Source organism: Eufriesea mexicana, unplaced genomic scaffold (genome assembly GCF_001483705.2).
Source record: "Eufriesea mexicana isolate 0111107269 unplaced genomic scaffold, ASM148370v2 scaffold12808, whole genome shotgun sequence".
In the NCBI taxonomy this organism is placed as follows: Eukaryota; Metazoa; Arthropoda; class Insecta; order Hymenoptera; family Apidae; genus Eufriesea; species Eufriesea mexicana.
Genome location: NW_016920357.1, coordinates 135,217 through 151,256, shown reverse-complemented (window position 1 = coordinate 151,256; position 16,040 = coordinate 135,217). Strand labels below are relative to the sequence as shown.

General features: G+C 24.0%; 4 protein-coding genes across 4 annotated transcripts; 2 read left to right on the top strand and 2 right to left on the bottom strand.

The window, feature by feature from the left end:
* Positions 1-2,524: 2,524 nt before the first annotated feature.
* LOC108553755 (WAS protein family homolog 1) lies at positions 2,525-5,089 on the bottom strand. Its single transcript, XM_017908781.1, has 4 exons — positions 5,029-5,089; positions 4,328-4,457; positions 3,556-4,111; positions 2,525-3,385 (listed from the first exon to the last, which is right to left on the bottom strand). Exons 1-4 carry the CDS (start codon positions 5,048-5,050, stop codon positions 2,525-2,527), a joined length of 1,569 nt encoding a protein of 522 aa, XP_017764270.1. The 5' UTR covers positions 5,051-5,089.
* A 1,390-nt stretch (positions 5,090-6,479) lies between these two features.
* On the top strand, positions 6,480-7,106 carry LOC108553746 (dnaJ homolog subfamily B member 9). The gene has a single exon (XM_017908771.1). The coding sequence runs from the start codon at positions 6,498-6,500 to the stop codon at positions 7,104-7,106; it is 609 nt and encodes a 202-aa protein (XP_017764260.1). The 5' UTR covers positions 6,480-6,497.
* Positions 7,107-7,792: 686 nt separating this feature from the next.
* On the bottom strand, positions 7,793-9,839 carry Vps37B (vacuolar protein sorting 37B). Its single transcript, XM_017908778.1, has 4 exons — positions 9,691-9,839; positions 9,434-9,605; positions 9,193-9,275; positions 7,793-8,095 (listed from the first exon to the last, which is right to left on the bottom strand). The coding sequence occupies exons 1-4, from the start codon at positions 9,817-9,819 to the stop codon at positions 7,826-7,828; spliced, it is 654 nt and encodes a 217-aa protein (XP_017764267.1). The 5' UTR covers positions 9,820-9,839; the 3' UTR covers positions 7,793-7,825.
* Positions 9,840-10,977: 1,138 nt separating this feature from the next.
* Positions 10,978-13,098, top strand: mRpL44 (mitochondrial ribosomal protein L44). Its single transcript, XM_017908783.1, has 5 exons — positions 10,978-11,045; positions 11,142-11,508; positions 12,391-12,475; positions 12,602-12,905; positions 12,974-13,098. The coding sequence occupies exons 1-5, from the start codon at positions 10,985-10,987 to the stop codon at positions 13,096-13,098; spliced, it is 942 nt and encodes a 313-aa protein (XP_017764272.1). The 5' UTR covers positions 10,978-10,984.
* Positions 13,099-16,040: the final 2,942 nt, after the last annotated feature.

Genomic DNA, 16,040 nt, shown 5'->3' with positions numbered 1-16,040 from the left:
AAAAATGGTAAAAATCTGCTGAAATTCATTTTTAATATGGATATATTTAAACTCAGTTAACAGTGATAAGAATCGTTAATAATCTTTCTAATTCAATAAAGTGATTCTTATTGATACTATTTCTATTACTATTACTAGCATCATAGCTTGAATATTTAAATGCAATTGTATGAATCTGTGTATAATAATAAGTAATTCCAAATATTAGTCGGTTGACGATAAAATTCTTGAATATTCTTTATCAAATTCTTTGAATTAAATAAAATAAATCAATATTTTTGTTTCATTTATTTTATCATTGATTATTGTCATCAACTAGAATTATTCGAAATATCTAACACGTCTATTTTCTAGTATATGATCAAAATATGATTTGATGATAAATCTAATATTACTAGACCAAAATATAATGTTGATTTAAGAAAAAATTAAGAGACATTTTTCTGAAAATTGGAAAAATTCTTGTAAAATACATTTAGTAATAATTTGAAGAGGCTCTGCAGGGGAAAAATATACATGGGTGAGATATCATTTGGCAATTTAAAACATGTTTTTTTTGCCATAACAAAATCTTTTTAATTTAACTTAATTATCGAAAACTCAAAAATAGATGTCTTAAGAATAATAAATTTCTTTGTGGTTTTTTTCTCATTTCGCTACCATGGCTATCAGTGTTTCAAAAAGTATGTATAAGGTATTTTTTTGAAAACTATCTGACACGCAAATTTTACCGAAAATTTATAATTTCATATTGACTTCAAATTTTGTCAGATGTGTGTCCTTAATAATTTTTTATTACATTCTCGATTCATTTTTCAGTCATAACGGGAAAAAAGTTAATTTCATATTTTGTCTAACCATTTTTTAACTTAATTTTTCATTTGGATTATCAGTTGAATATTTAGATTAATATTTATTAAATTTAATACGATCATGTAGATTAATAGTCATTAATTTGAATAGTAAAATTTATAGCAATAATCAGTTGAAATTATTATTAATGTGTATAAAAAAGGTACTTTATATCTCGTTACAAAGTTCATTAAACAAAATATCCTTTCTTATTTCTCTTTAACTTGGGCATTATTTTATAAAATATCATGTTACAAAAGAAGAATTTATTATTGCTTTTTAATATTACATCGATTCATGCATGTACAAAAAAATATTGTATTGCATTTCTTTCAAACTGTTATTTCTTTTAAGATAGAAGTGTCATAATTCAACTATTACTATGTTTGCATTGTTGTATTATGCACTATTTATAATCATTCGAATTGCAGTTAATCAATGAAAACTTAATCCAAGGGATAGTCTTATTTGATACATCCCTTTATAAAATTCAAAAATATAATTCATTTACGAATTCATTTTTTTAATTCAAAATATAAAGGATTTATGATGAAATAAGAAAAAAAAAAATACTATTAAATTTGTTTTTATTTTTTTATATCACGTCCAACGTCTTTTTCATTTTTAAAGCATATAAATAAAAGTATGAAGCTAAAATTATTCAACTAAATTTAAATTTCCAAAGCGTGAAAATTATATTTATCATGGACATACACTATTTTTATAAAATATAACATTTACTAACTAAATAACATTATTCTTAGATTTATACATTTAAAAACATAAATTATATCTTTTAATAATATTTAAAAAAAATAAACTTTTTACATAATTTAGATTAAAGAAAACTCTTAAGTAATTATTTAATTACATATTGTAGTGGTAATTAATGTTTCAATATTATATATAAAAATTTAACATGAAAATAAAATAAGAAAATAAAAATAGAATAACATGAGACTATAAAATAAAAATTGGAATTTTTCCAATAATCGAATATAATAATATAATATTTTACTGTTTTTTTAACTTACAATTAGTCCAAAGAAGTTTATTTATATACTTCTATTGCAAAATAAAGAAACACTATGTTTTTAATAAAATGCCTAGTTTAACAGATTTCAATACCTATTAAAACAGATTTTAATTAGGATATTAGAAAAACGTTTCCTTTATAATAAATTTGCTTTATAATGTACACAATCAGTACGTATTAAGTTCGTTTTTTGAATTAGATTATTTCATTAGATTATTTCATAAGAAGTTTGTTTTTGTTATAGACTTCCTAAGTGCATAGTAACTTATGAATCGAAATGTATATAAAATACTAAATATAATAAAATCAACAAAAAAAAAAAGATTAATTATCCAATTTCGAATTAAGCTATATACAGTGTAGACCAGAAGTGAGGTATTACAAAGTGTTTTCTCTTGAAATCATTGCAAATATCAAGTTCAATGTAATTTTATTTTTTTTTTTTTGCAATTAAATGGATTAGAAAAGTTAATCATTTAGTATATAACAAATTTTTTGTACAACAGATTCTATATGAAATGATTTGTCCCATTTACTTAAAAAAATATTGGAATAAATATTTACAGTAATTTCAGGGAAAATAGTTTATAACACTTTATTTAGTTAATCTTGTATAATCAACAATATTAAATAGTATTACTCGTCCCAGTCATCGGTATCTGGTTGAGAATCATACTCGCTAGTGGCTGAGTTTCTATCCGATGTAGCTGCATCGGTCGGTTTAGGAGGCGGAGGAATCAAGCTGGACATCCTTTCTAGAGCACTACCTCCAGATCCAGCGATTCCTTTTCTCCTGAGCGCCAATTTCGTGTGTAAATCAGCCATTAAATCTCCTCCAACAGATGCAGAAGCCCAACGATTTCCTCCTTCCTCTGGCGGTACGGTGTGTTTCAATTTCGCTCTTCCTATGCCACCAGCGTTACGGATTGCTGCCATCAAATTTGATCGATCGTCTAGCTTAGCTGTTTTACCTCGATCCTCAACAGTTTTCTTCTTTCCCGAATCTTTAATTTGAGACTCAGGAGCGGTAGTCTCAGACAGAACTGGGGCTGGTAGTAGTGGAGGCGGTGGAGGTGGTGGAGGTGGTGGTGGTGGCGGTGGTGGCGGCGGTGGGGGGGGGGGTGGAATCGAAGGAACTAATGACGATGATACTAATGACGAACAACGATCGGCCTCAGAACTCGAGAAAGCTGAAATTGACTGATTCAATGAAACTAATGATGGTGGAGGCGGTGGTGGAACAGGTTCTGTAGAATCTTTTGGAAAATCACTATCAACGAAGGCAGGCAGATTTGGTATAGTCTGGTCCACTTTTGTAGTCGAATCCTTCTCATCTATTGTTGATGTTGGAGTTGGAAGATCCATACGAATAGTAGGCGTGGTTACTGCTGAAGAGGGTGCAATAGGACTTTGATAATTGAGATCTAAAGCAAATTTTTCATCGTCTACGATTCCAGGTAGATCTGGAAGTGTTGATGGTACATTTATCTGCGGTACCTGTGTAATAAAAAATTTTATGTAACAGTATGCTTATTGATATTTTTGTTCATTTAATGAATATTTCCCAGATAAATATTAATCTCCTTTACATTTTCCTGGTAATATATTGTTGACAAACAATATATAAGAAATAGTCTTAAATTAATTAGTATTTTGGAATATCTTACCTCGCCTAAAGTTGGTGTATATAAATAACTACTAGATAAATCCATATCTGATGATAACCATGGTTGTATAATTGAATCTGGTGCATCTTCTATTTGTTGTTTGTTGCTTAATTTATGAGAAATTTGTTTTGTAGGTATCTTATATGGATTATCCACACTATTCAGCAACAATGCACTAATTGAAGACAAATGAAAAGGAAATGTCATTTCTCTGTTATCTGTATAATCATCTTTATTAAATTTAGATCGAACATGATAAAATTGTAGCTTTTCTTGCAAATTGTTATTTGCCATATATTGACCATCTTCTGTTTTACAATTAGAAGATAAATATGTTTCAGGAACATCTTTTATAGGTACAGAACATTTATAAACTTTTGGTATTTTGTTGATATCCTCACATTGAGGTGGTACAGCTAACTCATATTCCTTGTATGTATGACGAGCAGGATATCTTGCAGCAGAATACATTTTTACAGCTTTTAAATTTAAGTTAGTTTGCAAATATTTTAAACAATTTTGAAGTTTTGTAGCTCTATCTTTAACATTTGACAACCTATAAGAAAAAATTGATTAATATATGCATATGAAATACAATTTACTTAAATATTATCAATTCAATACTTAAAAAACTTAATAAAAATTATTATTTCCTTATAAGATTATAAAAATCTTGTTGCACGATACATTTTAACTGATTGCTCATGAATTTAAAACATATAAATCACTAAAGTTTAAATATAAAAATATTTGACAACAAACATAAAATTACCTTCGACCATTTTCTAAGAGTCTCTTATCAATAGATTCAAATATATAATTAACAGCAGAATCTAGATTATCAAGGGCTTCTGATATTTGAACAATGGTTTCCTCGCGCCTTAAATTATCAGGAATAACACCTAAATATCAAATTTATATAAAATAATTACATTACATTTTGTATAGTATCTTTGTATATATTTATAAGAACAATGGTTATTTATATCTATGTTTTGTGTATTAAGTAAGATAAAATAAAAGTTCACTTTTATTTATGTTTATCTTCAAATACTATATTTAATTTCTTTCATCTCATTTTTTGTTCTTCATAGTACAATTGATATGTTAATGAAATAATGATATGTTATGAAACTTTTATGAACCAATTGCTTTTATCACAAAATAATTCTAGACAACAATAATTTAGTATATATAACAATTTATAGGAATTCAAATTCTATTACAACATAAAATAATCGAATTAAATAATTGATATGTAAACTATTGAAAACAAAAATTAAGATTTTAAATAGTAATTTTATAACGCCTCGTATAATCAAGAGATTATCATCGCACATAAAATAATATTTTTGTTTATGTATGCATATCACAAACGTATAATCAGAATTAGTATTTATAACAATGACTTTTATATTTTATTCACACATAATAAGACTCTAAGTGCTTCGTGACATAAATTAATTCATTTACCAATTTCAGTTCGTTTTGGCATTATTAACAATTTCTAAAAATATATATGTTCATTTTTTAATACATTTTCTTTAATCGCAAATTAATATCATCCACACATTCATGTCATACAATCAAAATAAATTTACTGAATCTTTTGGAGAGTTTACATGTATATACATACGCAATCAATCATTAAAAAAAAAATACGATAGTTTATTATGTACGTTACAGATTTTTAATACAAGAAACATATTTTGTATGAAATTTTTGTACGTATATATATAGTAGAAAATAAATAAATATCCATTACGCTAACATTGTAATGATATCTTAACAATTGTAAACTTGCTTAAAATCTGTAACTAACCATAAATTATATTAAATATATATTACATATTTTATTATTTACTACAAACTCTCTTCAAGTTATATCGTAAAAAATGTTGATTTAGTTTATAGAACAAAAATTTGATTTGCAAATCCTAATTTTTAATTCGATAGATGTGTATAATTTATATACAAAATTACAAAAAAAATTATCTTTTATTACAAGATTTTATTTTATCATAAAAAGATAATAAGTACACAAAAATAAAAAATTATGGAATCTTGATATTTATTAATAATACAAAATATTATAATGTATTATAATATACATTATAAATATTATAATGTAATAAACATTATAATGTAATGAAGAAATATAATATGTTAACAATTAAATACATAGAACAATTAATGCAATACAATTTAGGACTAAATATATAACATTTTTCAATCTAAAATGAAAATTTATATTTATTATGATGCAATTATTACAATCTTAATAAATTAAATTAATCTTAACAATAATTAAATCAATTCATTCAACTATTCAATTCAAATTTGAAAGATATATGTAATATAAAACTGTCAGATGTGCAGAACATTCTCCTACTTTCAATGCGAAAATAAGAGTAGAGAAGTAGAAGTGGGATACGATCTCGTGATACGCGCCAATGCCCTCAGAATGTGCTATATGTGTTAGCTTTAAATAAATGAAGTGAGTGTGTGAATTACAGCGAACGAACACTAAATCCCTCTACCTTCTTTAGTGTCTTTATCACTATGTTACATTATTCCCCACTCCTAGTTCTTTTCTCCTACTTCTGCATTAAAAATAGGAAAATGTTCTGCATATCTGGCATCACATTATAATATCAAATTTATTTTTTATCTGTATTATATTGTAAATGCTATTCATCTACTTACCTTTAAGTGTCAAATGAAGGATTATAAATGGTAGCTTATTTGTAATTTTATTATATATTCTTTCTAAAAATTGTGTAAAGTTGTGGAAGTATAGACTAACAATAATATTTCTTATATTAATAATTCTATTTTTTGCATTGTAGGTTATATTAATATTATTTGACATAACATATCCTTATATTAAAATAGTATTAAAATAGTACAAATTAACTTAAAATAACTTAAATTTTCTTGTCATGTATATTTATATAATAAATATAAGTAAAAAAACAGTAACAAAATATTTAAAACGATCAATGTTATTTCTATATACAAAGAGAAATCAAATAACTACAAAACCTAAAACACATTATGAGACCTTGGGAATATCTCCAACCTCTACATTTAAGGAAATAAAGTCAGCATATTATGAATTAACATTAAAATATCACCCTGACAAAAATAAAAGTGAATTTGCAAAAGAAAAATTTCATGAAATTTCAAATGCATATGATGTACTCAGCAGATATAATACTCGTAAACAATATGATAGAACTCTTCTAATTAAATATGGAAATCAACATCATAAACATCAAAATATAAAACATGAAAGAGAACAAATGGAATTTGCTGCACAGAAAATTTATAATTTTGATGAATGGTTGCAAAATCACTATACAAAGATATTTGAAAGGCAAAAGCAGACAAGAATGGCACAAAAAGAACAAGAATATGTAGAACATAATAAAATTGACAACAAAAGAATATACCTTCTATTCTTCTATTTACTGATATTCTTAATATCAGCATTATATGTATTTATATACAAGGTAATCCTTAATAGGAATAGTAAGAAAGGTAAATAAAAATAATATATTTTAAATTAGTAAAATGAAATATATTTGTTTTAAAATGTACTATCAAGTTTATTTTATGAATTCCTATATAGAATGATTTTACAAATATTTAACATTATTTTTTAATTTATTATATAATAAATTTGAAAATAGATTTAGTATTGATCATTTTAACTATATGATGATCAGGTCTCTATTTTACAAGTATTAATAAAATAATTTAAAATGTACTAATGAATTATAAATTTAGACTTTATAAAGTGAATTGAACAATTTGGGCTAAGCAAGAACAAAAATATTAAATCAATTTGACTAAAAAATCAATATTTGTTAATATACATGTTATATTAAATGTGAAGAACAATGTATAAATAAATATTTGAAAATGTATTATTATGTTTGTAGTAAGCTGTATATCTAAATATTACACATTTTTATGTTAAAAAGATATAGTTTATACCATATATTTTAATATATTTATTTCAGAAAATTATTCTAATATATTAGAATAATATATTAGATAAAATAAAATAGGTTATTTTAATATATAGAATCTTTCAATTAAATATTACAAATGTTTTGCTTTATTATACGCATTGCTTAATACAAATTTTATTTACTTAAAATTATTTTTAATTACAATGGCATATGTTTTATGCAGTAATAAAAATTCAATATTTAAGAAGTGAATTGTTTTGAATCTAATAATTTATTCTGTCAGATATAACTTAATACGGCCTGTTGTGTGGTAAACCAGATGGTACTGGCATTGGCATTGAAACAGGTCCAGCTGGATATGGAATTGCAGGGGCAATACTATGAAAATTACTAGCAATTGGATATCCAGAATCACTAGTTGCAGTATGTGATTTTTTTATTAATTCCCTTAATTTATCTACTTTAACTTTACGTAGATGCATTAATTTTCGTCGTGACAAAAACTGCTCTAAAAATTCATCCACTCCCATATCTCCAGCCAAAAATTTTTCAGCTATGGTCTGCACATTCAAAGATAAAAATATTTGCAAGAAAATAATACATAATATTTCATAATTTTATGGGTGTGGGTATCTGAGATTCCGAGTTTAGGTTGAGATCAGGTTGAATCCTAACACTTTCAAGTATCGGAAGTTGAAATCAATTTTTCAGGTACCTGACATGCTAAAATCAGATCAGGGAGTGTTTATATATTTAGAAAACTTTTAACAATATAAATATAATGCATTTTCATTGTTTTTTAATCCGATTATCTCTGTGAATTTTCAAATTTATACATATTTTTGTACTGCATAATATAATCGAATTTAAAAATTATTAACGTAGAGTAACAGTTTGTGTTTGAAAAATTATTTTATTTCGAATTAGAATGAAGAAAACATAACTGTTTCACTCTCTGTAACATTAATTCTGTTTTTATGACAGTAACAATATCCGAATGTCAGAAAGTAGTCATTAACTACTGCTTGTGTCACTGGAATAGCAAGGCAGTATCAGTACAGTAAGTTAAAATGAGAAAGAAATGTAGAGAAATACTTGTATTTTTCTTACATTGAAACAAACAAAAGTTTTCCCAAATACAACAAATAAATAATTCAAAATTAAAACTCTACAATTAATACAAGTCATTGATACATGTTGAAACTTGACATATGATTTGCTGCAATGTCTACAGTTTTACACAGATTTTTAAGCATTGCATTCTGTGACAAAAATATTACAACATTTGAATTACCATGAACGGAAGCTGAAAAATGTTATGGTAACTATCTTCAAATCATTTAAAGAAGTGATTGTGATAAAGTTGCAGAAAATTATCTGATATTTTAATATCTTCCTCTATATGCTGGCTTAAGAAAAGTATATGAGAAATATAATACACAATCAAGGAAAGCTAATAAAATGTGTAAACATGTCTCCCTGATTCGATTTTAAAATCTTGGGTATGTATCCGAAAGTTGTTCAATAATTTTACAAAACAAAATTATTAGGATAAATATTAGAATAAAATATTATTTATAGTAAAGAATATAATGAAAACAATACATTTTTTTGAAAGGTTAGCAATATGTTAAATATTATAATAATTAAGTTTTACCTCTGATTCTTCTTCTATTTCAGCTGCTGCTGTTTGTAATAAATCTAATGCAGTAGCAGCAGTCATTTCTCCCGACTGATTTTCTGCAAATTTATTAAATAAATAAGAATTGAATTCTGTTTGTAATTAATAGAAATTAACTATACAAACAGTAATGAATAATTCAAATTAGTTATAAATTTTATTATTACTTTTATTTGATATTTCAAAATTATTAAATGTAGTGGGTATAAATACATACTTATTTTATCCAATTTTGCTGCTACACTTGAGCATAACCTACTTCCTTTTTCACTAAGTTCCTTTAGTATTTGTTTACCTTTTTGTAATTCTGGTTGTTTTGATAAATTAAATTCTGCTTGAGATGTGTTGCTTGCCATTAGCAATTCTTTCTCAGTTTCTAAATTCTTAAACTAATAAAAAAAAGTAAACTTGAATTACCTAAAATTAAGAATAATAAAAGTAGAAAGACAATAAAATATGAAAAATCAAAATTACTTGTACATCTTTCACAATATCTTCAAATTTTGTATCATCATTTAATAATTCTTTTAGTTCATCATTTGTTAGATGTGATAACAGACCTAATGCTGCAGGTACATCAGGTTCTTGATTTATCTTATACATTGCTTAATATTAATTAATCACTTTCGTAAGATTATAATTATGTAAATTAAATTTTATTTTTAAATAAACCTGTCACCAAGCTATTTATTTACGTTACATGGAACTAACATTTTTTAATCTTACATAGGTTAATACAAAAATCTATTCACTGATTATTCCACATAACAAAAATTTCAATAATCGTTATAATATGAAATTGTTTATTGCCAGATACATTTATCAAAATTTAATATAACTGTAATTGCATGAACTTTACAAGAATATGCGTTTCAATTAATATTACAGTCTACAAGTATTATGTCACTTGGTATCACCATAGAGTAATAAGAAAATAGATATATGACTCGACGTAAAAATAGCCTACATAAATTATATTTTTATATTATTTTAAAATAAAATTTATTTTACATTCTTCTTGTAAAATTTTCAACAAATTTGTAATTGATAGAAATATTAATAATTATTATGTAAATAATATGCGTCATATATGTTTACAAATTTGTAGCATTTCAAAGTATTATTTCTAATAACATCAAATAATAATATTTTAATTAAATTTAATTCAAAATGATATATTAATTTATTTACATAATTCTTTAAAATCAAAAACGATACAATTTTAGTTTTAAAGAAAAAAAAATATTTTGTACTACATATAAAATGTAAATTTTATACTATATATAAAATATGTATCATATATTTTTTAATTCACTTTTTATTATAGTTACATATAATTATTTTTCTTTTGTTTTTTTATTATGTTCAATTATTTTCTTGAGTTAATAAATTTGGTTAAGAAATTGGAAATAATTGTTCCAATAATTTTGTTTTACAGTTTATACGTGTGAATTCTTTTATTAAAATATGATTGAGACATTTATCATGTATTGTTTTGTAATCTAGTAATATATTAAGTTTTCGTTGGTTACATTTAAAACACTATACTTATATGTTCGATTCTGGATAAGGCATATAGTATGTTTAAAATACTATTCAATTACGATTGTGAAGGCTGTTCTTGTTATCAATAATACATTGCAAACATTATAACTGAATAGCTATAAAGCATTAAATTATATTTATGATATTAACAAAAACAATTCTCCTGTAAAATAAAATCAACATTTTGAAAAATTTTATATTATATTTCTTGTGAAGTAAAAATATGAACAGATTACAATTATATTTAAAACATCGTATGAGCTTAAAATATGTAAATTATGAAGGTAAATATTATGATAATATTAATTGTATGAAAAAATATACAAAGTATATTTATATACATACATATATAAAAATATACATCTTAATTGTGCATATAGATTGCAGGTATATCAAACGATGGGTATCTCCAACTCAAAAAGAAATAACTCGTAGAAAAAGGACATTACAACCTCAAGTTGAACCAAAACGTAGCAGTTTCATTGAGTGGAATAGAAATGTAGAAATATATGCATTTAATCAAAGACTTACAGAAAAATTTAATATTGAAAAATTGAATCAAGCATTTATACATAAATCATATATCTTAGACGAATTAAAAAAACAGGAAAATATGGGAATAAAAGATCCTACATTGGATATGCAACATAATGAAGAATTCATTAAAAATGGAAAAGAAATAATTTCCACAATTGTAAAAAAATATTTAAAACAAAATTTACCACGTGTTCCTGAAGTTGGCATTATGTATGTATAAAATACAGTGTATGTGAATTATTATAAAAATTTATATTATACTGAGAGTAAAGTTTTAAAAATGATTCATTTTATGTGAACTAGTTAAAATTTCTAACATCTTTTCATTATAAAGTATTAATAATTTAGTAATTAGTTACAAATATTAGTTTATATTATAAATAGATCCTTTTTATATTTTAGCTTATTTTATAAAGAAATAAGATATAAAGACATTTGTTATTATTTTACATTGGATAATTTTAAACATATTATCAGCTATATATGTATGTACAGTAATACTAATGTTAGTTAATAGTTTCAAATAAGTTAATTGAACTTCTTTTTAATATACCTAAATTAAAAAGGACCCATATTCAAATCATTTATAAATATCATTATAATTTAATGTTAATATTTCAAAAAATGAAAGTTTAATCTAATTTTGTGAAATGGAATATATTATATATCTTGCATGCATATGTAGTAATGATATATTACTCTTTAATAATTAATTAGTTATAAAAGGATATTTTTGGATATAAACAATTTTATTATATTAAATGTTTTGTTATGTCATTATATGTTACCTTTGTATATACATCTTTCTGCTAATAGAATTTTTGTTCTTGTTTTTAATACTGCTTTTAAACACTATTATAAAAACTTTTTACATAACACTATAATAATTTATTATTTACTTATAGAAACTAAATGATTAAAATATTTTTGTAGTGTAATACAGCAAAAGATAAAGTAATATTAAATTACTTAATCATAAATAATATTTATTTACTATCAAAGTATAGTAATATTTCTTAATATGTATTATCTTTCAAATATTTCAATTATTTAATTATACCTTACATATTTATAAATATCTTTGTATTTCAGGGCATTTCATGACTATCTTTTGTCCCAAGAAATATTAGCTAAAGCATCCCTACACATTGGAACAAAAGACATTATTTTAACTGATGTTTGTATACTATTTAATTATTTTAATAAAATTATGATTTGTGCATATTATATCTATTAGGTATAAAATATATTTCTGCACATTACATATAATCATAAACTAATAATTTTATTATATATTATTTAGGAACATCCTGTATCTCAAGAAACATTGGCACAAACATTTATAGCACTGGTGGGAGCACTTACAGAAAGTGTTAATATTGATCATGCAGCTACTTTTGTTAGAGATTTTTTAATATCAGGATTAGCAAACAAAGACCTACTTGAAATATGGTGTCCAACTAAACCATTTGAGATGTTAAATGACATCATATCTATGGAAACAGAAACACCCATAGAAGCAAGACTTATTGGACAAGCTGGGAAAAACACACTTTTATCTACTTATCATGTTGGAATTTATGCAAACAAAAAATACTTGGGTTCAGGTAGCAGCTTTAAATATTTAAAAGAAATAAATATTTCATAATGAATATTTAATAGATAATACTTATAGGTTTCGGACAAACTATTGTAAAGGCAAAAGATGTAGCTGCCCTTAATGTATTATCTCAAAAATATGGCCTATTGCATTCAAGTCAACCATTACAATTTAATGATAAAATAAATATGTCTGTTTAAGAATGTAAAATAATATAAATTATGAATGTATATATGTACATGAAAGATATAATTATTATTTATCCTACTGTGTTAGATATACTGAATAATATATTTAAAAAAATTATGAAAAATATTGAGAAAGAAAAGGTAAAAAATTATCAAAAAGTAAGGGAAGGAAAATAATAATACAAAATGATTCCAAAGAATTGTAACTTGTAATAAGTAATTAATACTAGTATAAAAATTAAAGAATTAACAAAAAGGAGCATATATAAATTAATGTGTTCTTTTCTTAATAAATAAATATATTCTTCTCTTTTTATATTTTAATAATTAAATCTTTTAATGATTATTACGTGTTCTGAAATATTTATTAAAATGTAGTTTAATGTAACTTTTTATGCTATATTTATATACATCTATTGAATATTAATATAATTTAGAAAATAATATTACAACTAAAAATTTCAAATTTAATATGAAATAAAAATGTACATAATTAAATTAAAAAATACTAAAAATAATACCATAAACTATTGAAATTTACACCTTAGGTGCTAATACAGTTAAATGGTATTTTCTGTACTTCTGTTATAACATACAGAAATAATTGATCTGAATAATAATATATAGTAGTACAATACATAAATTTATAAAATATGGAATATGAATATTATTTATATATAATTAAAATTTTGTTGATCATTAAAGATTATATTATCCTTCGAATACAACTTGCGATCGCAATAAAATATTAGGACATATCTAAAAACTTCATAACGATATTTGTAATATTCGTATTATATGACAAAATTGTGCTTATAGTGAAATAACTGTAAGCGATTCGCTTTTATTACATGATTTTTATTAATTAGTATTTGATCGTATTACAAAAATTAATAATATGACTTTTCTCACTATGAAAATGTTACTGGTAATGCATATAATTAGAAGTTGAATGCTATATTTGAAATAAGAATGTCTTTAAATTAATAATTTATTTTCTTTACATTTACATTATTTTTATATTAGAAATTTCTCGATATTTAATATGAAATTTTACAATTTTTAAGATTCAATATAATACAAAATTATATAAAAACTTATTCATTTATAAAAATGGCGATTGATATTGAAATTATTTTCTCAGTTATGATTATATTTTAGAATCTACATTATTTATATTATTCCATGGCGCTTTCTAATTTGGTTATTAAAAAGAATGATTTATATATTTTTAGTGCATTTAGTCTAATTTTGTTATTTAAATTTAATTTATTTTAATTCAGTTTAATATTTTATAATACCGATAAATATAAATTCTGTACTTAAAGAGAGTGATCCAAACTATGAAACTACATAACTATATTTTATAATCGGTTAAAAAGATGCAAAAAACCTTACAGTATGTATAAGAAATTGAAAGCACTTAGTACAAATTTTACATCATTATTAATGAAAATACATTAAAAGAATAAAAATTTTACTTTAATTAATATATGTTTTATATTAAAGATACTTAAGTATTTTAATTACAAGTTTCATTCAGAAATAAAATTAAATTTTCAAATTACAGGTCTTTTTAAATATTGCAAAAGTTAAATGTCATTCAAAATTTTTCTATATCGGTCGTAGGTATAATATTGATTACTTATGATTCATGCTATCCCCTTTAAGGTGGTTCATCCTTGTCCCCATCCGCACTCCGCCGCTCCGAGTTTCCGCCACTTCTACCATCTCCCTCTTTCTCTTTCTCTCTTTATTTCTGTTTCTCTTTTTGTATGTTCATCTCGCTTCTTATTCTATCTGTTTCTTTTGCGCTTCAGTCGTTTCTTTCTTCGTTTCACTTATCTTCGTTTCTTCTTTCTTACTTTCTTGCTTATTCACTTACATACATATATATGTACGCGTGCGCACACAAATATACGCAATCGCACGTATTATCCCACTACTTGCTCTATTCCTGCGTGTAACGACTCAATGGCGCTGCCACACCCTTTCGCCATCGAGTAATCAGTGTTATTGTTTTACAATTCTGCTTCTGTTATTATTTCTCGGTACAAGGAGCGTAATGTATCGATTAGTAATATTTTAAATATTGCGGCACGGTGTATATGTATTAATGAAATAAGGAGGAAAAATGATGATTCGGCATTAAAATTGGTTACACCGATAATGAAGAAATGGTATATACAGAAACCAATTTGTGTAGTCTACGCCCCTGGGTTCTTGGTGTTTGGACCTGGTTCTACAGATACCATATTTTGTTTATCTCAAAGTAGATTTAAAATTTGCGGTATGCGATGCAATTTTGCAGTTATAGGATACAAGAATAATTCATCATTCTTTCGATACTCAAATTTTCAAACGTTGATATTCATTTATGTATTATAAAGTAACACTTTAATTAATTTTAATCTGTGTTACAAGTTTTTATACTAGAGGTAATATTTTAATACTAGAGGGAATATTTTAAATTCAAGCTTGATAAATTTTTATTTATTTTACAAATAATTAGAAATAAATTAAAAACTTTAAGATTACTACGTATATTTTATTATTTTGTTTTCTTCGATAAATATATAAGAATTCTTCAACTTTTCCTATTTCATAAGTTTACAAATTATATATTTTTAATATAAATGTAAATATAGTAAAATTTTATGATATAGAAATTTAATATTGACATATGATAATATAATTTTTTTTCGTAAAATGTATAAGAAATAATATCCTTTGGGAATAGTAATATGTATGTTGAATGAACAATATAATATATATAAAGTTATTAGATGAACTACATTACTTTTATGTGTATATATATAAATATATATATGTATGTATTTAGAATATGTCAAACGTTTTTCTGAAATCTCAAGAGATCGGTGGAAAACTTCGTAGCCTGTTTAAGACTCGGTAGATCTCTCATTCTCTCGTGTATTTGCTCCTCCCTCCCCCCC